The 25,232-nt window shown below is 44.9% G+C and overlaps 3 protein-coding genes across 3 annotated transcripts; all 3 read left to right on the top strand.

Annotated features, from left to right (window-relative positions):
- The first annotated feature begins 11,079 nt into the window (after positions 1-11,079).
- LOC123156686 (formin-like protein 20) lies at positions 11,080-15,021 on the top strand. The gene is made up of 7 exons (XM_044574847.1): positions 11,080-11,222; positions 11,371-11,475; positions 13,551-13,677; positions 13,762-13,833; positions 13,925-13,973; positions 14,060-14,453; positions 14,544-15,021. The coding sequence occupies exons 1-7, from the start codon at positions 11,189-11,191 to the stop codon at positions 14,579-14,581; spliced, it is 819 nt and encodes a 272-aa protein (XP_044430782.1). The 5' UTR covers positions 11,080-11,188; the 3' UTR covers positions 14,582-15,021.
- Positions 15,022-16,050: 1,029 nt separating this feature from the next.
- Positions 16,051-20,005, top strand: LOC123156685 (formin-like protein 20). The gene is made up of 7 exons (XM_044574846.1): positions 16,051-16,206; positions 16,355-16,459; positions 18,535-18,661; positions 18,746-18,817; positions 18,909-18,957; positions 19,044-19,437; positions 19,528-20,005. Exons 1-7 carry the CDS (start codon positions 16,173-16,175, stop codon positions 19,563-19,565), a joined length of 819 nt encoding a protein of 272 aa, XP_044430781.1. The 5' UTR covers positions 16,051-16,172; the 3' UTR covers positions 19,566-20,005.
- Positions 20,006-21,034: 1,029 nt separating this feature from the next.
- LOC123156684 (formin-like protein 20) lies at positions 21,035-24,989 on the top strand. Its single transcript, XM_044574845.1, has 7 exons — positions 21,035-21,190; positions 21,339-21,443; positions 23,519-23,645; positions 23,730-23,801; positions 23,893-23,941; positions 24,028-24,421; positions 24,512-24,989. The coding sequence occupies exons 1-7, from the start codon at positions 21,157-21,159 to the stop codon at positions 24,547-24,549; spliced, it is 819 nt and encodes a 272-aa protein (XP_044430780.1). The 5' UTR covers positions 21,035-21,156; the 3' UTR covers positions 24,550-24,989.
- The last annotated feature ends 243 nt before the right edge of the window (positions 24,990-25,232 follow it).

The raw sequence follows: 25,232 nt of genomic DNA, 5'->3' as shown, positions 1-25,232 counted from the left end.
CGTGCATCACGTCGATTGCGGAGCGGACCTCTAGGTCTTTCCAATATGGCAGGTCCCAAAATATAGATTTCTTCTTCCACATGGGTGCGCGTCCGTCCGCATCCTTCGGAACAGGTTGTCCGCCAGGACCCTTTCCAAATATCACCTTCAAATCCTTGACCATATCATGTACATCAGCATCAGTACGATGGCGAGGCTTCGTCCGGTGATCCGCCTCACCTTTGAAATGCTTGCCTTTCTTTCTTACGGGATGCCTGCTCGGAAGAAATCGACGATGTCCCAGGTACACTTTCTTCTTACAACTATTCAAATATATACTGTCGGTATCATCCAAACAGTGCGTGCATCCGCGGTATCCCTTGTTTGTCTGTCCTGAAAGGTTACTGAGAGCAGGCCAATCATTGATGGTCACGAACAACAACGCCTTGAGGTCAAATTCTTCCCCCATGTGCTCATCCCACGCACGTACACCTGTTCCATTCCACAGCTATAAGAGTTCTTCAACTAATGGCCTTAGGTACACATCAATATCGTTGCCGGGTTGCTTAGGGCCTTGGATGAGCACTGGCATCATAATGAACTTCCGCTTCATGCACAACCAAGGAGGAAGGTTATACAAACATAGAGTCACAGGCCAGGTGCTATGGTTGCTGTCTGCTCCCCAAAAGGATTAATGCCATCTGCGCTTAGACCAAACCATACGCTCCTTGCGTCATCTGCAAACTCCTTCCCGTACTTTCTTTCGATTTTTCTCCACTGCGACCCGTCAGCGGGTACTCTCAACTTTCCGTCTTTCTTATGGTCTTCTCTGTGCCATCTCATCGCCTTGGCATGCTCTTTGTTTTGGAACAAACGTTTCAACCGTGGTATTATAGGAGAATACCACATCACCTTCGCAGGAATCTTCTTCCTGGGGCGCTCGCCCTCGACATCACCAGGCTCATCGCGGCTGATGTTATAGCGCAATGCACCACATACCGGGCAAGCATTCAAATCCTCGTACTCACCGCGGTACAGGATGCAATCATTAGGGCATGCATGTATCTTTTGCACCTCTAACCCTAGAGGGCAGACAGCCTTCTTTGCTTCGTACGTACTCTCGGGCAATTCGTTGTCCTTTGGAAGCATATCCTTTATCATTACCAGCAACTTTCCAAATCCCTTGTCAGATACACCATTCTCTGCCTTCCATTGCAGCAATTCCAGTGTGGTGCCCAACTTTTTCTTGTCACCTACGCAATTAGGGTACAACAATTTTTTGTGATCCTCTAACATGCGCTGCAACTTCTTCTTCTCCAAATCACTTGCGCAGTTTATCTTTGCATCGGCAATGGCCCGACCTAGATCATCAATGGGCTCATCTGATGCCTCTTCTTCAGCTTCTTCCCGCATTGCCGGCTCAGCTTCTTCCCGCATTACCGTCTCAGCTTCTTCCCCCATTGTTGTATCATCGTATTCAGGGAACCCATGGCCAGGATAGCTGTCGTCGTCCTCTTCTTCTTCATTGTCTTCCATCATAATCCCTCTTTCTCCGTGCTTGGTCCAAACATTATAGTGGGGCATGAAACCGGACTTAAACAGGTGGACGTGAATGGTTCTTGACGTAGAGTAATTGTGACCATTCTTACAGACACCACATGGACAAGGCATAAAACCATCCGCCCGCTTGTTTGCCTCAGCCGCAAGCAGAAAAGTATGCACGCCCTCAACGAACTGGGGAGAGCATCGGTAATCGTACATCCATTGCCGGCTCATCTTCATTACACAACACCGAATAGGCCAAATTAATACAAGTTCATACATAAAGTTCATACAACACTTAAATGCAACAAACAAATAACTCTCTAGCTAAAGCATTTAAATGCAACAACAAATGCGATCAAGATCGCAACTAAGGTAACAATTGATCCAACAGCATAATGATACCAAGCCTCACTATCGATGGCATATTTTCTAATCTTTCTATTCTTCAAGCGCATTTTCTCCATCTTGATCTTGTGATCATCGACGACATCGGCAACATGCAACTCCAATTCCATCTTCTCCCCCTCAATTCTTTTCAATTTTTCTTTCAAGTACTCGTTTTCTCTTTCAACTAAATTTAACCTCTCGACAATAGGGTCGGTTGGAATTTCCGGTTCACATACCTCCTAGATAAACATATCTACGTCAACTTGATGGGCATAATTTGTCATAAACACGAAATGCAACTAATAGTTTTAAAAGAGAATATACCACATCCGAATCATAACAAGGACGAGGACCGACGGGGACGGATATCAAAACCATGGCACTATGTATAACAAACAACGTACGGGTAAGATAATTATTACATGATTAACTATATATCCAAATCACACAAACATCAATTTTTTATATAAAATTACATGAACAAGAGGCTCACCAGAAGGTGGTGCCAGTGACGGGACGGTGCGGGCGATCGACGGTGGTTACGACGGAGATTTAGAAGGCACTAAGTAAACCACACCTACATATGCAAACTAAGTGTTATTTTTGACCTCAAATTGCATATAAATCAAATACTAGCACATATATATATTTCCTCCCAAATTACTAAACTCACAAATTAGTAACTATATAAAGCATTGCAAGAGCTAATCTAGCAATGAGAGATGAAAGGACAAAGTTGCTAACCTTTGTGATCATTTGAATGGATGGGGGCCTTCAAATCTTGACAAATTTTGGGCAAAATTTGTGAGGAGCTCGAGGGAAAAGGGGAAGAACAGAGGAGAAGTGAGGGGAAAGGGGAAGAACATAGTGGCTCGGGTGGACGAAGGGTTTATGTACGTCGACCTATAGTACCGGTTCGTGGCACGAACCGGTACTAAAGGTGCTGGAGGGGGCCCAGACTGACAACATCCTGCCACCACCCTCATTAGTACCGGTTCGTGGCACAAACCGGTGCTAAAAGTTAGCCACGAAGCGGTACTAATGAGAGCGGCACGGCTAGCCGTTGGAACCGGCACTAATGTATACATTAGTGCCGGCTCTAATACAAACCGGCACTAATGTGCTGCACGTTTGACCCTTTTTCTACTAGTGTTATGTGAAAGAATCAATCACGATCAATCTCTAAATATCAAATCTAAATTAATTAACCTTACCTTAAATTGCTCAATCACATTAATTAGGAAACAAAATAACCGATTTTAAGAAAATATCTACTCTTAATGGAGGGTATTACATACCAAACATAGGTACGTCATTAGCTCGCTTCCTTCCCTTCTCTTCCCTTCATCCCTCAGTCCCATGCTCGTTGCGCTGAAGTGGCATCGACAGGCGATGGCGGCGAGGACAGCACGTGGCAGCCCCTGAAGCACGAACACGACTGCACCTCGGGTCTGCTGTCTCCCAAGATATGGGTGAGTTCTTGTGATGCCCACCCTAAACCCTCACGTCCTACAAATTCCTCAACCTCTACCATCTCGATTTCGTCCATGCTCTGATCCAAATGACGATGCAGCTCCGGCCGATTGACAATGGAGGTTTGCCATCCTTCCTCTCAGCACCCACTCCTGAAGGAACGACACGCCATGCCGGTCGAACCCGGTCGAGATCACTCACCAAGATTGCTATTCGGAAGTTTTTTGTCAAAAAGTGAAGAGTGGGACGGGATCTGCACTTTTGTTAATATCTCTACTCCTAATGTCACAGTTGGTAGGTCGCGTTCCGGGTTTTATTTTCGTCCCACCTCACCCAGTCTTTTTTGGTACTTCTTTGGTACTTTCTCCCACCTCCCGCTCAGCCGAGACGGTTTATTTTCGTACTCCCTCCCACCTCCCAGGTAGTTCCCTCCACGCAAAAAAATCGAACCAACCAATCTCTACTCCTAATGGAGCAGTTGGTAGTCTCCGCCGGTCAATTTTCGTCCCACCACTTTCATCCGGGTTTTTTCGTAGGTTAACCGTCGTAGATTTTTTTCGTCGCCTCCCCCACTTCATCGGTTTATTTTCACTTCACCCTCCCACACAACGAAAAAAACTGAACGGATCAGAACTTTCCATACTGACGCAAATTATTTAGTAATGTCTTTATGTAAAAGAATCAATCACAATCAATCTCTAAAGATCAAATCTAAATTAATTAATCTTCATAATGTTTGTTTCCTTTCGAATCACGTCCATAACTTTCCTTCCTTGTTTGGGCAGAAACTGTTTGGTAGCAGAGATTAGGAAGCTTCCTATGAGTGTAGTAATAGGAAGTATTCTTTTTCTTGATGATTCGTTTCCATGCATGATGATAGTAAATTATGCCAACATTCACCACTATTTATCAACGTCATCAATCGTATCCATTTCTACCAGTTTTAAGGGAATCTGCTCGCTATGTCTTTTTTAAGGGGATCCGCTCGCTAAGTCGTCGTCGCACGTTATTTTCACAAACAATCTCTACTCCTAATGGAGCAGTTGGTAGCCTCGTACGGTTTATTTTTGTCCTCCTCCCACCTCCCCTGGTTTTTTTTCATCCTCCCTCCCACCTCCCAATTTCGTTGGTTTTTTTCGTCGGTTTTTACTCACCCCCTTCCACCTCCCAATTTCGTCCGGTTTTTATTCGTCCCACCTCCCACCACCCCCTCGTACTGGTTCTTTTTCTCTCCACTCTTTCCTTGCAAACCAATAATTTCCTAACATACAAAAGATCACGAATCTATCTTTCCTTACCCGAACCAATCGCGCCCTACATCGGTGCATTTCTTTATTACGAAAACTAACACGTAAATCTTAACGCATTGCAAACAAATCCCGTTATGGACCTAATCAATTTATTATGGAATCTATACGTGGTCGCATTGGTTCTTTTTCTCTCCACTCTTTCCTTGCAAAGCACTAATTTCCTAACATACAAAAGATCACGAATCTATCTTTCCTTACCCGAATCAATCGATCCCTACATCAGTGCATTTCTTTATTAAAAAAACTAACACGTAAATCTTAACGCATTGTAAAGAAATCCCGTTATGGACCTAATTAATTTATTATGGAATCTGTACGTGGTCGCATCTCTCCCCTCGTGAAAAAATCGCATCCATCTCCGGTTAAAAAGGAAAAGAGAACATGAATGATCAATCCCACACCGTGCATCTCAGTAGCAAAAAATCGCCCCCGCCTCTGCTACTGCGCCTCGCCGTGAGCCCGGCTCGACCCATGCCTTGCCTGCATGGCTGGACGCCGCCGTCTCCACCGCCACGTACAAGAAAACGGTGGGCAGAACCATCCATTCAAATCGCATACCCCCACCCTCCTCCGCAATCCCTAGCCCTGCATCACCCTATCGCTTTCTCGCCTCTCTTTCTCCTTGATGTAGATGGTGCCGAGCGGCGGCCTCGAGCACCGGCAGTGCCGCCCTCTCTATCTTCGCTGCGTCGAGAGATGGGCCGAGGCTATCGTCGGTTCGTCGCCCATGATTGGGCCGCCTCCGGTTGTCGCGCACCACCCTCTCCACCTAACGTGCCCGACCCTCTCCGCTTTCGACCTTCCGGTGACCACATCCCTCCGCGCCTCCATCCATCATCCACAAGGCCACTCCCTGCACCCACCCTCCTAAATTCTCCATACGGGCGGACAATCACCGAAGATCCAAGTTGGCCCGATATCAATTTTCTTACATGCTTTGTTTATCAGTTGGTGATGGGAATGGGTTCCAATTTCTCTCTCTGACTGTGGATTCGCAGGCAAGAAGCGCTTCTACATGCATCCTCCTGTCGGTCCCTAAAGTACCAAGGTAAATGGTTGATGTTGCGTTTGTCTAGGATGATATATGTTGGCTCTGTTCCGGTTCATCCGAGCAGTTTGGTGACTAATTTACTGATAATTTAATTATATTAATTAAATGAGTCGGGTGTATCTTCGTGCATTTATCTTGCCAGTAATGTTCTGTGATGCTCTGATGCACTTTGGAAATTGTTTATCTTGTCTTCAGTGCAGAACATTTGTTTATTAATGCATGAGAAGAATCCTTGTTACTACCTTGAACCTGTTTTATAATCCATATTGTTATGCACCAGCGCATGTGCGTGTGAAATAGATGGATTATGGTCCCGTACCCAATAAGATGAATGTGTGTGTGTGTTAGAGAGAGAGAGAGGGAGAGGGGGAGAGAGAGTGAGGAGGAGGGAGGGAAAGAGTGTGTGTGAGAATTTGATGGTAAAAAGGTCGCCAATGTCACTTGATATGTATGAGAATATTAAATGTAATATTGACATAATTGATATTGAACTCTTAAAGTTAATTTGGCCCCGTTGCAACGCACGGGTGTTCTTCTAGTACTTAATGGTAGCCCACACAATCGTATGTGGTACTAGTGTATTGTTTTTTTCTTTCGAAACTCACAATAGAAACACAAATGCTCAACATACACAAATATAAGATCTCACCCCTAAGAGTACATGCACATACATCCTACGCAGTGGCCGAGCTATAGAGAAATAGTTGGGCAGGTCAGTCTAAAGGAGAACACACAAAAAATAAAAACTGAACTATACAACTTCAATACTACGAGGCCCGGTTATTCTAAAAACCATCGCAAAGCTGAACCATCTCATTTTCTTCTGAAACCAAACCAATTCTTTGTTGATTGGCCTTAACATGAAGCTGGTGTTGTGCTTGTTCGGACATTTATCAGGGTTAAAGATTAACTTCCATAAAAGTGAATTGTTCTACTTTGGAAGAGCTAAAGAAGAACAACAAGCTTACAAGGAATTGTTCGGGTGCGAATTGGGGTCTTTTTTTACCCTTTACGTATTTGGGTATTACCAATCCACCATCGCAAGCTTTCAAACAAGGAGTGGAAGTGCATTGAAGATCGATTTGAAAAAAAACCAAGTTGCTGGAAGGGCAAGCTTATGCCATACGGAGGACGATTGATTCTGATTAATTCGGTTCTCACAAGTATGCCTATGTTTCTCTTATCCTTTTTTGAAGTACCAGTTGAAGTACGGATAAGGCTAGATTTCTATCGACCGCGCTTCTTCTGGCAGAACGATGAATTAAAAAGAAAATACAGACTTGCTAAGTGGGATATCATTTGTAAGCCGAAAGATCAAGGGGGTCTAGGCATTGAAAATTTAGAGGTGAAGAACAGATGTCTTCTCAGCAAGTGGCTGTATAAGTTATCTATAGAGACGGATGCCACATGGGCCCAGATTCTTCGTAATAAGTACCTTCAGTCCAAAACCTTGTCCCAGATGAGTTAAGATCGACTGATTCGCCTTTTCTGGAAGGGACTGATGAGAGTAAAATCAGTCTTTTTTAACAGGACAAAATTTGTAGTTGGAAATGGTACTTCCACAAGATTCTGGGAGGATACATGGCTAGGGGAGATGCCCCTTGCAATCCAATATCCTTCTCTCTATAGTATTGTTCAGCAAAGAGACGCTTACGTTGCAACAGTACTACAGTCCAATCCTCTTAATATTCAATTCAGGAGGACGCTAGCAGGAAACCGTTGGGAAGCATGGCTCCATCTTGTGAGAAGATTGATGGATGTCCACCTTTCTCAACAGTCCGATCGGTTGCGCTGGAAACTAGCTAAGAATGGTGAGTTTTCGATTAAATCCATGTATTTGGATATTCCTAGTTCGAAACATGTTTGAAAAGTTAAAGTGCCTTTAAAAATTAAAGTGCTTATGTGGTTTGTCCACAAACAAGTTATCCTAACTAAGGACAATTTAGCGAAGCGCAACTGAACTGGATCCAAAAGATGTAGTTTTTGTGATACCTAAAGGGATGAATCAATCAAACACCTCTTTCTTGAATGCCCATTGGCAAAATTTTTGTGGAGGTCGGTCCACATAGCTTTTAATATTACTCCTTTGAATTCAATCAACCCGTTATTTGGGACGTGGCTAGATGGGATTGATGCAGAAACAACGAGACATATCCGTGTACGAGTATGTGCTTTATTATGGGCAGTTTGGAACTGCAGAAACGACTTGGTTTTTAAAAGAACAACAAATATTCATTTCTTACAGGTGGTTTTCAGGGCCACTACACTCATCCGTATATGGTCGCTACTCACTCCGACGGAGCCCAAGGAGCATTTGGTTATTGGATCTATCCGATTGGAGACAGTAGCACAGGCTATCTTCAACCGGTTTGGATGGCGGTCATGTAATAAGATAGGTGTTTAGTTTTCCTATCTTTTTGTTTGGCCTGCCGGTTGTGGCTGTCTTGTTTTTGCTTTCGTGCTCTTTGTGAGCATGTTTTCTTTTTGTTTGAGACCTCGAGACTTATGTTGGACCTTTTGATTATCAATTATATGGCCGTATGCATCGTTCTGATGCAGAGGCCGGGGCAAACTCCCTTTTCAAAAAAAAAATAATCGACTGAATAATCTATGCTACCAAATCGGTACCATGAATTTCAGATAACTATAGCCTATAGGATTTTTTGGAAAGGAGCGTATAGGAAAATTGGAATTGAGAATTTTGGGATGATGCCTTGAAGTGCAATTAGGAGAAGAAAGGAAACTAATTTGTGCACAGTGCAGCTGAGCCCTGGCGTGGCTAAATCCTTAGCATTCAGGCTTCGTGTAGGGCAGGCCAATGGCAGGTCTCTCGTGCACATTCAGTCAGTCTTCTGACGCCCGACGAAGTGGACTGGGCATGCGTGTCAGGTACCTGACGAAGTGTCGTATTTCTTCAGTTAGCCAGTGGCTTCTCTGTAACGCTTCGCGGCAAATCCTACGGCCGTCGTCGCTCCATTTCACTAGTGTCGCTCGACGGCTGAGATGCATCCTCATTGTTTATTGACAGCCGGGCTGTGGCTGACGAGGCCATGCTGCAGCATATGCTCCTAGGCATGTTGTGAGAGTGAAAGATGAGCCATGTATAAAAAAAATAATACATATGTATTTACATGCAATTATTGTGTTTGCCGGTTATAAACTTAGCTATGGATGATGTTGCAAGACCATATAGCCAAAAGCTGGCTATACTATTAACCATGTTGTAAGGCTGTCACACAAGGGGAGCGCAGATTGCACGAAAAATGTGGGAAAAAGTCCAACATAAACATTGAAGTTGTAGACGAAAGCTAAATCAAACCCTGAACTTTGAATACCGGAAATTGGCACTCTGAACTTGTAATCCCGTTCTATTTTGGATCCTAGACATGTTTGGCACATTGGGACAATCCCAGCTGGGATTCCCGCTACTCTCACGGACTAGAATTTGGGCCGACCCACTATAACACAACAAAAATTCGTGAGGTTTAAAAAATGTTCGCACATTTCTAAAACTGTTCAAAAGTTTTTTTTTCTGTTTTCTATTTTTGCACAAATTCAATTCGTTTTGTGTTTTTCAAAAACTGTTTGGAATTTTGTGTTCGCACAAAATCAACTCTTTTTGAGAATTTCGAATACTTTTAAAAAACCAACAACTTTGAAAAAGCAAACACCTTTATAAACATTTTCTGAAACCTGAACAAAATTTTAAAGTGCAAACACTTTTTGAAACATAATTTTTTCTGCAACCTAAACAAAATATTAAAGTGCGGACACGTTTTGATACATAAACATTTTATGAAACCTGGAAATATTTTGTGACATCTAAAGAATATCACAAGTTTTAAAAAATGTATGGGCCAATCCAAATGTTTTATACAATGTATAATAATATTTGTGTGATTCAAAAAAATGTTTTATTCATTCAACAAATGTAACATTTCAAGAATGATCACGAGTTCCAAAAAATTGTGTTTGTGACATTTTTAAAAGAATGTGTTTACAATGTAAAAAAATGTTTGCGCGATGTAAAAAAATGTGTCATAACCTTAACAGAATATATGTGGCATGTCCTTGAAAAACGTGTATGCAAGTTTAAAAATGTTGAACCATGTAAAAAAGTGTTGTATAGTTTTTATAAAATGTTTATTTTCATTAAGAAAATGTAAAACATGTAGTTGAAAAAATATTACCATGTATTCAAAAAGTTTTGAAAACTTGTAATTTATAAATGTACATAATGTATTTGAAAATATCAAAAGTTTATCCAAAAATACTTAATGTGTGCGTTAAAAATGTACATTGGGTAATGAGAAAAATTAGACATGTGTAAAAATGAAAAATGAAAAATGAAAAAAGAAAAATTAGACATGTGTAAAAATGAAAAATGAAAAATGAAAAGAAAACAAAAAAGGAAGAAAGTAAGAAAAACCAGAGCAACTGCGCAACTGGGGCCGGCCCAATTTAGCAAATCCCGACTATGTTCTGTCAAGGTTTAAAATAGACCGAGACTAGAGAGTTTGGTGTGCTGATTTCAGGATTGAGAGCTTGGGGTTTGATTTAGCTTTCGCCTACAAATTGAAGGTTTGTTTTGGACTTTTTCCAAAAATGTGGGCCGTGTGCGTGTCTGCTTGGTTGCTGGGTTGACTTTGACTTGACCGACTCTGAAACTGTGGGCGTTGGAGGGAAACTGTCTCACATGGCAGTGGCATCGTATGAAGGCGGGTCCACCATAGCATCTATCCATTGTTTTGCGCACGCATCCTATGTTATCCACCCAATGGTCTTGACTTGACTCTTAGTCTTGCCCATCTCGGAGCTGCATAGGCACCCCCGTGTGTTTTTCCCTTGTAGACTTGATAAGTCATGGTAAAAAATTTATTTACCTTTTAGAAACCGTATACGCCGCGGTTGGTTTGGTAATACCAGCAGCGGCCGTTGCCGTGTCTCTCCCTGCACTGCCATTTCCATGTTTGTGCGCAAGGACGATACACAATTGCTTCGGACGGAAATTCTACGGCTATACATATGGCAGCTTTGCTTGCGCGGCGAGAATTACGGATCGAACGCGCAGGCGACGCGGTTTACCGGGGGCAACAAACAGCAGCGTCGTGGTCGTCACGTGCAAGCGACGCTAAGCCCGGCAGGCCCGCCGGGGCCCGGACGTGAAAAAGGTTGCATCCAATCCGCTTGTGAGAGACAGCAAAGCGCGTCCGTACGTGATTATTTATTGTTCTGGGAAGGCGACGCAGAGCGGCAGAAAACGCGTGTCCTCTCCTCCGTCGGCGGGCAATAAAGAGCCACAGCGCCCTCGTCAATCTTGGATCGGAGCAGCAGCAAAAGGTCGCTTTCGTCTCTCTCTCTCAGCCCGCGCCCCCCTTTCGCCGACGCCGAAGATTCAACGCTCCCCCCGCCGCCGACGATTCGCCCGCCCGCCCGCCCGCCCATGTCGATCCAGGGCCAGCTCCTCGAGGTCAGAGGTACGTAATAATAGCTATGCGCGCCTTTCCCTCCCCTGTTCCCACTCGATCGGCTGAGTCAACCCCCGCCGCGGGCGGCCTGGACACCCTTTTGCTCAACTGAATTTTGTCGACGCGCTTGCTCGATTGGTTTGCTTGGGGTGGGCAGTGACGGGGTGCCGGAAGCTGCGGGACACGGAGTTCTTCTCGCGCCAGGACCCCTACGTCATCGTCGAGTACGCCAACACCAAGCTCCGCACCCGCACCTGCACCGGTACGCTATCCCTCCCCTCCACCATTTTTTCTCGCTTGCTTCAGCTCATCTCTCCTGCAGCGTGCCTGTATCCTGTATGACGTTATGCGTGACCACATACTCCTGCCCTTCAAGTGAAAATTGTTTGCACGCATCAGCAAACCGACTACTGCTCGATTTAAACTGGTGGCATTTGAACCAATTGGCGACAAATTAATCTGTTTATTGAGCCATGCCTTTGTCCGCGCGCACACATTGTTCTAGACGAGCAAGGGTGGGTGTACTAGCAACGACCTGTACATTGAGGAGGGCACACCAAACTGATCGGTTTCTTCTTCAGTGGTTGCGCCAACCCGCCGTTAACTGCACAAACAACGGCGGGTGAGTGACCATTTCAGCATTGCCTCTTCTTTTTTCTTGAGGAGCAGGAGCAGCGACGTCTTCTCATCTTCAGTTATAGTACTTTGCTACAAGGAAGCCTCACTGCTCAATTTGTTCCTCCCTGCAGTTTGTGCATCCACAAACTCTGCACTTAGCCTAGGTGCCCAAAACTGGTGGTATTCAAACTGAATTCACCCAATATTTGAACTGGGTTTACCCAGGTTATCTAGTGTATTGTACAGTCTACCGCTAATTTAGTCTGCTTAATTACTCAGCATGCTTGACTCAATTCGTTTCAGTAGTTGCACCTACCGGCACCACGCGGTGGTTGGGTAACCAGGTCAGCATTGCCTCTTCTATGTTATCGACGACAGTGGGCGGCGGACTAGTAACCAATGACTAGTTCTCAAGCGCACTTACAGTTTGCAACAGCATGGCCCACTGCTTGATTAGTACTATACGGGCTGCTTTTCTGAAACATGTGCTTGTCATTATTAGGACTGGTGTCAACTGACTGCTCTCATACTCAGCCAACTCTTAGTAATATCACTAGTAATCTAACAGTAATACTGTTCATTCATGGAAGCCGACATTATTGCAGTTGAGCTGACACCATAGGCTCATGATGTTTCTGTATCTTCGTCGGTTGCACGCGTGATCATTGTCTCATCTCTTTGGAGTCCATATATTCGATAGGGTACTCTGCCTCCTATTATTTTGTGAAGATCGTGCGTCTCGTGATGAGGAGGTTATTTTTGTTTCTTGCACACCTCCTGGTGGAATCGGCCACCCTAGAATTTCAATAAAAAAAGAATCATGCCACCATAGATTGGCATAAGATACTCAGGTCGACACCAGAATATATTCTTCTACCTTTGTTTGATGAGCCGCGCCCCTGATGAGTATGTTTCTACACACTAGCGGTCCCCATTACTCATCCTAGTTTTTGCGAAAAGGCCATGCCGTGGTTATTTTTGTTTCTTTCACGTCTGCTGGTGGAAAACAATGCCACCCTAGATTGGCATAAGATGCTCTTGTCGGTTCGAGAATATATCCTTTTAACTTTTTGATTGATGCACGGCCTATGAATAAAGCTGTATGAGATAGTGGTACTCATTGCTTGTCCTACAGGAATCCTATTTCCTTTGTAGTACAATTTGGCATCTACCTCTGTATGTTTCGAGTGATGCTCTCAGGATGCTGGGCTGGTTCTAGAAGTTGAGCAATTCAATTTTCTGGAATGCTATTTGCCAATGTCAGTGTGTTACCATTTCTTATATCCTTATATTGAAATTTGCTACCTGGCCTTCCTTATCCAGACAAGGACTTAAATACAGCAAACTGGCATGGTGCGCAATTCACTTCCAGTTTTTATTTCGTTCTATATGAATCTGAAACCATTCCTAGAAGAACCCAGCCCTAGATTAAGCACTGTAGGAAAGTTCTTTCTCTGTTATCTTACAGTTACTATGCCAAATAGAAAATGCACTCTCATCCATCCTAGAGTTGACCTGAACAAGTCCTCAACTTTTTCCAAGAGGTTCTCCGATCTGCATTTCATAACATATTATTAATCTAGCAGACTATCACTCCTTGACTTTCAATTAATGTGGAGTGCCACGACATCTTTTTTCGGTGTGAACTGCAAGGACATTTCCAACGTTTGTACATATTTGACCTCCATAAGCTTACTATTTTTTTATTAATACAATCAGATGGGGGAAGGAACCCGTCCTTCGACGAGAAGTTTCATATACCACTCATCGAGGGGCTCCGTGAGCTGAGTATCAACGTGTGGAACAGCAACACAATCAACACTGATGACTTCATTGGCAGCTGCAGGTTTGTGCATTACGATGCAGTTCATTTTAGTCATTATACTGTTACCGAGTAAAGCGACTGATGGCTGAGCGTTTCTGCATGCAGGGTGCCACTGAACAAGGTGCTCACGAGTGGCTACGATGATTCCTCGTGGCCCCTCCAGACACGCCATATGAAGTAGGTGTTTTGTTACATATATATGCGTACTGTAATACCTTTCTCCTACTGCCACTTGCAGATTTCCTGACACTGAGGTCAATCTGTGCAGGTCTGCTGGGGAAGTTAAGCTTATCATGCACTTTGATGTCTCAGCAATGGTGAGTGAGAGAACGATCACTGGTCTTTGTTTAATTGTTTCTGTTGATGTGTCATTGCCTCATTGTTTTTCTCTTGTGTATATCAGAAGAACAAGATGGCAGGTAAAACTTCTGGCCAGTACGCTCCTTCGCCATACGGTGCCTCCTCAGCTTCATACCCAGCGCCTTCAGCATATGCTGCAGCACCCCCACCGCACCAAGCTTATCCAGCTCCTAGCCACGCACCATATCCTGCTCCTTCTGCGTACTCAACTCCGCCTCCTCAGCAGCCATACCCAACTCCGCCTCCTCAGCAGCCATACCCGCAGCAGGGAGGTCCTCCTACAAGTCACCCACCACAGCCATATGGACAACCGTATCCACCGCAGCCATACGGGCAACCGTACCCACCACAGCCATATGGGCAGCAACCTTACCCGCCACAGCCATATGGGCAACCCTACCCACCACCTTCAGCAGCACAATCCCCTTATCCACCTGGTAAGATCTTGATGAGCTTAGATAAATCCATCCGTTTTCATGACTCTAATCAGGTGAACTAATCTGATCATCTCACTGAATCTTATGCAGCGCCGTACCCCGGAGCTTATCCACCGCGGCCATATTGATACACCCAGCTTCAGTGACCTGACGTGGCGGCACCGAAACGAAGAAATTATGATTAGTTGTGGCCGCTGAGCTGTTTCAAATGGAGTACAATTCACAAGCCTACTGAAGGTGTGTTAGATAACTGAAACAGCATGTAAATCGTCTCCTTTGCGCTAGTGTTGCGAACAACCTAGCAAATCATCAGAAACGTTTACTCTCTCTGGTATGCACTATATAAGTAGCTTGCAGAACGCGTGATCAAGTCAGTTCTATATTGTGGTTAGAAACCTTTGTTCTGTTTTGAAGCCATTATCGACTTCTCTACCCGCAAGTCTGTAACTATAGTTCTAGCTGCTTGAATGCCAGCGAATGCGTGGCAACTGCAAAGCCTGCAGCGTCTTGCAGCCGACCTGAAACCTGAAGTGTTTTGTGATGCTCAATAAATTTGCCTTGTTTGATATACGCCATGGTATGTGGTGAATAGTATGTGATTCCGAATGAGATTTGTGGCCCAATAAATTTGACTTGTTTGATATACGCCTGGTGTGTGGTGAGTAGAATGTGATTTCGAATGAGATTTGTGGCTCAATAAATTTGCCTCAATAAGCTGGAAGTGTTTTGTGATGCTCTTTGTTTGGATATACCCTTGATGTCTCTTGGCGAGACTCCTTTTTTCTGTTTCGAAATAGTTATTGACATAGATGTAAGCCTAATTATAGTGTCACCTGTTTGAACCTGGTAGTGTTTTGTGAGTGTTCAATAAATTTGCATTGTTTGATGTACTACTCATGATGAGTGGTAAATTTAGGTTTGTGGGATTTGTCAATCCCGAGATTTTTAATACTGATTCCTGAGTTCTGCTCTGGTGATGTTGGTAGAATTCACGTGTTGAATTTCAAATTTTCGTTGATATTGTTTTGGGGTTTGGAGGCTGTGCTTGGGTGCTGTTCTGGTGCTGTGCTCATGACTCCTATGCTACACAAGCCCTATTTGTTTTGTTTTAAAACCTAAGTAAGTCACTCATAGCACTTGAATTCTCTCATTATTTACAACAGAAACATTTTTTTTGCTTTCTTCGTATGACATATATGTTTATGTCTTCCCCATTTCAAACGAGAACATGTCGATCCCGCAGCTCACGGCATGGTCACAGAAGTATCAAATGGTATAATGCCAGCCTATAAGGCTGTGTGCATCACTCAGAGGCTGAGGGGTACATCCTCATTTTGAATTTTTTTTGAAAAGTGCCAGCCTATAAGAAAACACAGTACAGAACTTAGTGCACAAGAAAAGCAGACATGTGTACATACGGATGTAGAATAGATGCTGTAATATTTAGAGAGCTGATCAGTTTGGATGGCATCAGGGTGGGGACTGCTCCTCGGATGCTCGTTCTTCCCGCCGCATGGTTCACCGCTTGGTGCATCGTCCGTCTGTCTGTCGGATGTCCCTGGCGCTAATAAGCGGGATGATGCGCTCAATCTTGGATCGGAGCAGCAGCAAAAGGTCGCTTTCGTCTCTCTCTCTCTCAGCCCGCGCCCCCCTTTCGCCGACGCCGAAGATTCAACGCTCCCCCCGCCGCCGACGATTCGCCCGCCCGCCCGCCCGCCCATGTCGATCCAGGGCCAGCTCCTCGAGGTCAGAGGTACGTAATAATAGCTATGCGCGCCTTTCCCTCCCCTGTTCCCACTCGATCGGCTGAGTCAACCCCCGCCGCGGGCGGCCTGGACACCCTTTTGCTCAACTGAATTTTGTCGACGCGCTTGCTCGATTGGTTTGCTTGGGGTGGGCAGTGACGGGGTGCCGGAAGCTGCGGGACACGGAGTTCTTCTCGCGCCAGGACCCCTACGTCATCGTCGAGTACGCCAACACCAAGCTCCGCACCCGCACCTGCACCGGTACGCTATCCCTCCCCTCCACCATTTTTTCTCGCTTGCTTCAGCTCATCTCTCCTGCAGCGTGCCTGTATCCTGTATGACGTTATGCGTGACCACATACTCCTGCCCTTCAAGTGAAAATTGTTTGCACGCATCAGCAAACCGACTACTGCTCGATTTAAACTGGTGGCATTTGAACCAATTGGCGACAAATTAATCTGTTTATTGAGCCATGCCTTTGTCCGCGCGCACACATTGTTCTAGACGAGCAAGGGTGGGTGTACTAGCAACGACCTGTACATTGAGGAGGGCACACCAAACTGATCGGTTTCTTCTTCAGTGGTTGCGCCAACCCGCCGTTAACTGCACAAACAACGGCGGGTGAGTGACCATTTCAGCATTGCCTCTTCTTTTTTCTTGAGGAGCAGGAGCAGCGACGTCTTCTCATCTTCAGTTATAGTACTTTGCTACAAGGAAGCCTCACTGCTCAATTTGTTCCTCCCTGCAGTTTGTGCATCCACAAACTCTGCACTTAGCCTAGGTGCCCAAAACTGGTGGTATTCAAACTGAATTCACCCAATATTTGAACTGGGTTTACCCAGGTTATCTAGTGTATTGTACAGTCTACCGCTAATTTAGTCTGCTTAATTACTCAGCATGCTTGACTCAATTCGTTTCAGTAGTTGCACCTACCGGCACCACGCGGTGGTTGGGTAACCAGGTCAGCATTGCCTCTTCTATGTTATCGACGACAGTGGGCGGCGGACTAGTAACCAATGACTAGTTCTCAAGCGCACTTACAGTTTGCAACAGCATGGCCCACTGCTTGATTAGTACTATACGGGCTGCTTTTCTGAAACATGTGCTTGTCATTATTAGGACTGGTGTCAACTGACTGCTCTCATACTCAGCCAACTCTTAGTAATATCACTAGTAATCTAACAGTAATACTGTTCATTCATGGAAGCCGACATTATTGCAGTTGAGCTGACACCATAGGCTCATGATGTTTCTGTATCTTCGTCGGTTGCACGCGTGATCATTGTCTCATCTCTTTGGAGTCCATATATTCGATAGGGTACTCTGCCTCCTATTATTTTGTGAAGATCGTGCGTCTCGTGATGAGGAGGTTATTTTTGTTTCTTGCACACCTCCTGGTGGAATCGGCCACCCTAGAATTTCAATAAAAAAAGAATCATGCCACCATAGATTGGCATAAGATACTCAGGTCGACACCAGAATATATTCTTCTACCTTTGTTTGATGAGCCGCGCCCCTGATGAGTATGTTTCTACACACTAGCGGTCCCCATTACTCATCCTAGTTTTTGCGAAAAGGCCATGCCGTGGTTATTTTTGTTTCTTTCACGTCTGCTGGTGGAAAACAATGCCACCCTAGATTGGCATAAGATGCTCTTGTCGGTTCGAGAATATATCCTTTTAACTTTTTGATTGATGCACGGCCTATGAATAAAGCTGTATGAGATAGTGGTACTCATTGCTTGTCCTACAGGAATCCTATTTCCTTTGTAGTACAATTTGGCATCTACCTCTGTATGTTTCGAGTGATGCTCTCAGGATGCTGGGCTGGTTCTAGAAGTTGAGCAATTCAATTTTCTGGAATGCTATTTGCCAATGTCAGTGTGTTACCATTTCTTATATCCTTATATTGAAATTTGCTACCTGGCCTTCCTTATCCAGACAAGGACTTAAATACAGCAAACTGGCATGGTGCGCAATTCACTTCCAGTTTTTATTTCGTTCTATATGAATCTGAAACCATTCCTAGAAGAACCCAGCCCTAGATTAAGCACTGTAGGAAAGTTCTTTCTCTGTTATCTTACAGTTACTATGCCAAATAGAAAATGCACTCTCATCCATCCTAGAGTTGACCTGAACAAGTCCTCAACTTTTTCCAAGAGGTTCTCCGATCTGCATTTCATAACATATTATTAATCTAGCAGACTATCACTCCTTGACTTTCAATTAATGTGGAGTGCCACGACATCTTTTTTCGGTGTGAACTGCAAGGACATTTCCAACGTTTGTACATATTTGACCTCCATAAGCTTACTATTTTTTTATTAATACAATCAGATGGGGGAAGGAACCCGTCCTTCGACGAGAAGTTTCATATACCACTCATCGAGGGGCTCCGTGAGCTGAGTATCAACGTGTGGAACAGCAACACAATCAACACTGATGACTTCATTGGCAGCTGCAGGTTTGTGCATTACGATGCAGTTCATTTTAGTCATTATACTGTTACCGAGTAAAGCGACTGATGGCTGAGCGTTTCTGCATGCAGGGTGCCACTGAACAAGGTGCTCACGAGTGGCTACGATGATTCCTCGTGGCCCCTCCAGACACGCCATATGAAGTAGGTGTTTTGTTACATATATATGCGTACTGTAATACCTTTCTCCTACTGCCACTTGCAGATTTCCTGACACTGAGGTCAATCTGTGCAGGTCTGCTGGGGAAGTTAAGCTTATCATGCACTTTGATGTCTCAGCAATGGTGAGTGAGAGAACGATCACTGGTCTTTGTTTAATTGTTTCTGTTGATGTGTCATTGCCTCATTGTTTTTCTCTTGTGTATATCAGAAGAACAAGATGGCAGGTAAAACTTCTGGCCAGTACGCTCCTTCGCCATACGGTGCCTCCTCAGCTTCATACCCAGCGCCTTCAGCATATGCTGCAGCACCCCCACCGCACCAAGCTTATCCAGCTCCTAGCCACGCACCATATCCTGCTCCTTCTGCGTACTCAACTCCGCCTCCTCAGCAGCCATACCCAACTCCGCCTCCTCAGCAGCCATACCCGCAGCAGGGAGGTCCTCCTACAAGTCACCCACCACAGCCATATGGACAACCGTATCCACCGCAGCCATACGGGCAACCGTACCCACCACAGCCATATGGGCAGCAACCTTACCCGCCACAGCCATATGGGCAACCATACCCACCACCTTCAGCAGCGCAATCCCCTTATCCACCTGGTAAGATCTTGATGAGCTTAGATAAATCCATCCGTTTTCATGACTCTAATCAGGTGAACTAATCTGATCATCTCACTGAATCTTATGCAGCGCCGTACCCCGGAGCTTATCCACCGCGGCCATATTGATACACCCAGCTTCAGTGACCTGACGTGGCGGCACCGAAACGAAGAAAGTATGATTAGTTGTGGCCGCTGAGCTGTTTCAAATGGAGTACAATTCACAAGCCTACTGAAGGTGTGTTAGATAACTGAAACAGCATGTAAATCGTCTCCTTTGCGCTAGTGTTGCGAACAACCTAGCAAATCATCAGAAACGTTTACTCTCTCTGGTATGCACTATATAAGTAGCTTGCAGAACGCGTGATCAAGTCAGTTCTATATTGTGGTTAGAAACCTTTGTTCTGTTTTGAAGCCATTATCGACTTCTCTACCCGCAAGTCTGTAACTATAGTTCTAGCTGCTTGAATGCCAGCGAATGCGTGGCAACTGCAAAGCCTGCAGCGTCTTGCAGCCGACCTGAAACCTGAAGTGTTTTGTGATGCTCAATAAATTTGCCTTGTTTGATATACGCCATGGTATGTGGTGAATAGTATGTGATTCCGAATGAGATTTGTGGCCCAATAAATTTGACTTGTTTGATATACGCCTGGTGTGTGGTGAGTAGAATGTGATTTCGAATGAGATTTGTGGCTCAATAAATTTGCCTCAATAAGCTGGAAGTGTTTTGTGATGCTCTTTGTTTGGATATACCCTTGATGTCTCTTGGCGAGACTCCTTTTTTCTGTTTCGAAATAGTTATTGACATAGATGTAAGCCTAATTATAGTGTCACCTGTTTGAACCTGGTAGTGTTTTGTGAGTGTTCAATAAATTTGCATTGTTTGATGTACTACTCATGATGAGTGGTAAATTTAGGTTTGTGGGATTTGTCAATCCCGAGATTTTTAATACTGATTCCTGAGTTCTGCTCTGGTGATGTTGGTAGAATTCACGTGTTGAATTTCAAATTTTCGTTGATATTGTTTTGGGGTTTGGAGGCTGTGCTTGGGTGCTGTTCTGGTGCTGTGCTCATGACTCCTATGCTACACAAGCCCTATTTGTTTTGTTTTAAAACCTAAGTAAGTCACTCATAGCACTTGAATTCTCTCATTATTTACAACAGAAACATTTTTTTTGCTTTCTTCGTATGACATATATGTTTATGTCTTCCCCATTTCAAACGAGAACATGTCGATCCCGCAGCTCACGGCATGGTCACAGAAGTATCAAATGGTATAATGCCAGCCTATAAGGCTGTGTGCATCACTCAGAGGCTGAGGGGTACATCCTCATTTTGAATTTTTTTTGAAAAGTGCCAGCCTATAAGAAAACACAGTACAGAACTTAGTGCACAAGAAAAGCAGACATGTGTACATACGGATGTAGAATAGATGCTGTAATATTTAGAGAGCTGATCAGTTTGGATGGCATCAGGGTGGGGACTGCTCCTCGGATGCTCGTTCTTCCCGCCGCATGGTTCACCGCTTGGTGCATCGTCCGTCTGTCTGTCGGATGTCCCTGGCGCTAATAAGCGGGATGATGCGCTCAATCTTGGATCGGAGCAGCAGCAAAAGGTCGCTTTCGTCTCTCTCTCTCTCAGCCCGCGCCCCCCTTTCGCCGACGCCGAAGATTCAACGCTCCCCCCGCCGCCGACGATTCGCCCGCCCGCCCGCCCGCCCATGTCGATCCAGGGCCAGCTCCTCGAGGTCAGAGGTACGTAATAATAGCTATGCGCGCCTTTCCCTCCCCTGTTCCCACTCGATCGGCTGAGTCAACCCCCGCCGCGGGCGGCCTGGACACCCTTTTGCTCAACTGAATTTTGTCGACGCGCTTGCTCGATTGGTTTGCTTGGGGTGGGCAGTGACGGGGTGCCGGAAGCTGCGGGACACGGAGTTCTTCTCGCGCCAGGACCCCTACGTCATCGTCGAGTACGCCAACACCAAGCTCCGCACCCGCACCTGCACCGGTACGCTATCCCTCCCCTCCACCATTTTTTCTCGCTTGCTTCAGCTCATCTCTCCTGCAGCGTGCCTGTATCCTGTATGACGTTATGCGTGACCACATACTCCTGCCCTTCAAGTGAAAATTGTTTGCACGCATCAGCAAACCGACTACTGCTCGATTTAAACTGGTGGCATTTGAACCAATTGGCGACAAATTAATCTGTTTATTGAGCCATGCCTTTGTCCGCGCGCACACATTGTTCTAGACGAGCAAGGGTGGGTGTACTAGCAACGACCTGTACATTGAGGAGGGCACACCAAACTGATCGGTTTCTTCTTCAGTGGTTGCGCCAACCCGCCGTTAACTGCACAAACAACGGCGGGTGAGTGACCATTTCAGCATTGCCTCTTCTTTTTTCTTGAGGAGCAGGAGCAGCGACGTCTTCTCATCTTCAGTTATAGTACTTTGCTACAAGGAAGCCTCACTGCTCAATTTGTTCCTCCCTGCAGTTTGTGCATCCACAAACTCTGCACTTAGCCTAGGTGCCCAAAACTGGTGGTATTCAAACTGAATTCACCCAATATTTGAACTGGGTTTACCCAGGTTATCTAGTGTATTGTACAGTCTACCGCTAATTTAGTCTGCTTAATTACTCAGCATGCTTGACTCAATTCGTTTCAGTAGTTGCACCTACCGGCACCACGCGGTGGTTGGGTAACCAGGTCAGCATTGCCTCTTCTATGTTATCGACGACAGTGGGCGGCGGACTAGTAACCAATGACTAGTTCTCAAGCGCACTTACAGTTTGCAACAGCATGGCCCACTGCTTGATTAGTACTATACGGGCTGCTTTTCTGAAACATGTGCTTGTCATTATTAGGACTGGTGTCAACTGACTGCTCTCATACTCAGCCAACTCTTAGTAATATCACTAGTAATCTAACAGTAATACTGTTCATTCATGGAAGCCGACATTATTGCAGTTGAGCTGACACCATAGGCTCATGATGTTTCTGTATCTTCGTCGGTTGCACGCGTGATCATTGTCTCATCTCTTTGGAGTCCATATATTCGATAGGGTACTCTGCCTCCTATTATTTTGTGAAGATCGTGCGTCTCGTGATGAGGAGGTTATTTTTGTTTCTTGCACACCTCCTGGTGGAATCGGCCACCCTAGAATTTCAATAAAAAAAGAATCATGCCACCATAGATTGGCATAAGATACTCAGGTCGACACCAGAATATATTCTTCTACCTTTGTTTGATGAGCCGCGCCCCTGATGAGTATGTTTCTACACACTAGCGGTCCCCATTACTCATCCTAGTTTTTGCGAAAAGGCCATGCCGTGGTTATTTTTGTTTCTTTCACGTCTGCTGGTGGAAAACAATGCCACCCTAGATTGGCATAAGATGCTCTTGTCGGTTCGAGAATATATCCTTTTAACTTTTTGATTGATGCACGGCCTATGAATAAAGCTGTATGAGATAGTGGTACTCATTGCTTGTCCTACAGGAATCCTATTTCCTTTGTAGTACAATTTGGCATCTACCTCTGTATGTTTCGAGTGATGCTCTCAGGATGCTGGGCTGGTTCTAGAAGTTGAGCAATTCAATTTTCTGGAATGCTATTTGCCAATGTCAGTGTGTTACCATTTCTTATATCCTTATATTGAAATTTGCTACCTGGCCTTCCTTATCCAGACAAGGACTTAAATACAGCAAACTGGCATGGTGCGCAATTCACTTCCAGTTTTTATTTCGTTCTATATGAATCTGAAACCATTCCTAGAAGAACCCAGCCCTAGATTAAGCACTGTAGGAAAGTTCTTTCTCTGTTATCTTACAGTTACTATGCCAAATAGAAAATGCACTCTCATCCATCCTAGAGTTGACCTGAACAAGTCCTCAACTTTTTCCAAGAGGTTCTCCGATCTGCATTTCATAACATATTATTAATCTAGCAGACTATCACTCCTTGACTTTCAATTAATGTGGAGTGCCACGACATCTTTTTTCGGTGTGAACTGCAAGGACATTTCCAACGTTTGTACATATTTGACCTCCATAAGCTTACTATTTTTTTATTAATACAATCAGATGGGGGAAGGAACCCGTCCTTCGACGAGAAGTTTCATATACCACTCATCGAGGGGCTCCGTGAGCTGAGTATCAACGTGTGGAACAGCAACACAATCAACACTGATGACTTCATTGGCAGCTGCAGGTTTGTGCATTACGATGCAGTTCATTTTAGTCATTATACTGTTACCGAGTAAAGCGACTGATGGCTGAGCGTTTCTGCATGCAGGGTGCCACTGAACAAGGTGCTCACGAGTGGCTACGATGATTCCTCGTGGCCCCTCCAGACACGCCATATGAAGTAGGTGTTTTGTTACATATATATGCGTACTGTAATACCTTTCTCCTACTGCCACTTGCAGATTTCCTGACACTGAGGTCAATCTGTGCAGGTCTGCTGGGGAAGTTAAGCTTATCATGCACTTTGATGTCTCAGCAATGGTGAGTGAGAGAACGATCACTGGTCTTTGTTTAATTGTTTCTGTTGATGTGTCATTGCCTCATTGTTTTTCTCTTGTGTATATCAGAAGAACAAGATGGCAGGTAAAACTTCTGGCCAGTACGCTCCTTCGCCATACGGTGCCTCCTCAGCTTCATACCCAGCGCCTTCAGCATATGCTGCAGCACCCCCACCGCACCAAGCTTATCCAGCTCCTAGCCACGCACCATATCCTGCTCCTTCTGCGTACTCAACTCCGCCTCCTCAGCAGCCATACCCAACTCCGCCTCCTCAGCAGCCATACCCGCAGCAGGGAGGTCCTCCTACAAGTCACCCACCACAGCCATATGGACAACCGTATCCACCGCAGCCATACGGGCAACCGTACCCACCACAGCCATATGGGCAGCAACCTTACCCGCCACAGCCATATGGGCAACCATACCCACCACCTTCAGCAGCGCAATCCCCTTATCCACCTGGTAAGATCTTGATGAGCTTAGATAAATCCATCCGTTTTCATGACTCTAATCAGGTGAACTAATCTGATCATCTCACTGAATCTTATGCAGCGCCGTACCCCGGAGCTTATCCACCGCGGCCATATTGATACACCCAGCTTCAGTGACCTGACGTGGCGGCACCGAAACGAAGAAAGTATGATTAGTTGTGGCCGCTGAGCTGTTTCAAATGGAGTACAATTCACAAGCCTACTGAAGGTGTGTTAGATAACTGAAACAGCATGTAAATCGTCTCCTTTGCGCTAGTGTTGCGAACAACCTAGCAAATCATCAGAAACGTTTACTCTCTCTGGTATGCACTATATAAGTAGCTTGCAGAACGCGTGATCAAGTCAGTTCTATATTGTGGTTAGAAACCTTTGTTCTGTTTTGAAGCCATTATCGACTTCTCTACCCGCAAGTCTGTAACTATAGTTCTAGCTGCTTGAATGCCAGCGAATGCGTGGCAACTGCAAAGCCTGCAGCGTCTTGCAGCCGACCTGAAACCTGAAGTGTTTTGTGATGCTCAATAAATTTGCCTTGTTTGATATACGCCATGGTATGTGGTGAATAGTATGTGATTCCGAATGAGATTTGTGGCCCAATAAATTTGACTTGTTTGATATACGCCTGGTGTGTGGTGAGTAGAATGTGATTTCGAATGAGATTTGTGGCTCAATAAATTTGCCTCAATAAGCTGGAAGTGTTTTGTGATGCTCTTTGTTTGGATATACCCTTGATGTCTCTTGGCGAGACTCCTTTTTTCTGTTTCGAAATAGTTATTGACATAGAT

This window comes from Triticum aestivum, chromosome 7B, assembly GCF_018294505.1.
Source record: "Triticum aestivum cultivar Chinese Spring chromosome 7B, IWGSC CS RefSeq v2.1, whole genome shotgun sequence".
In the NCBI taxonomy this organism is placed as follows: Eukaryota; Viridiplantae; Streptophyta; class Magnoliopsida; order Poales; family Poaceae; genus Triticum; species Triticum aestivum.
Note: the sequence above shows the minus strand (reverse complement) of the source record. Positions and strands in the feature narration are given on the sequence as shown.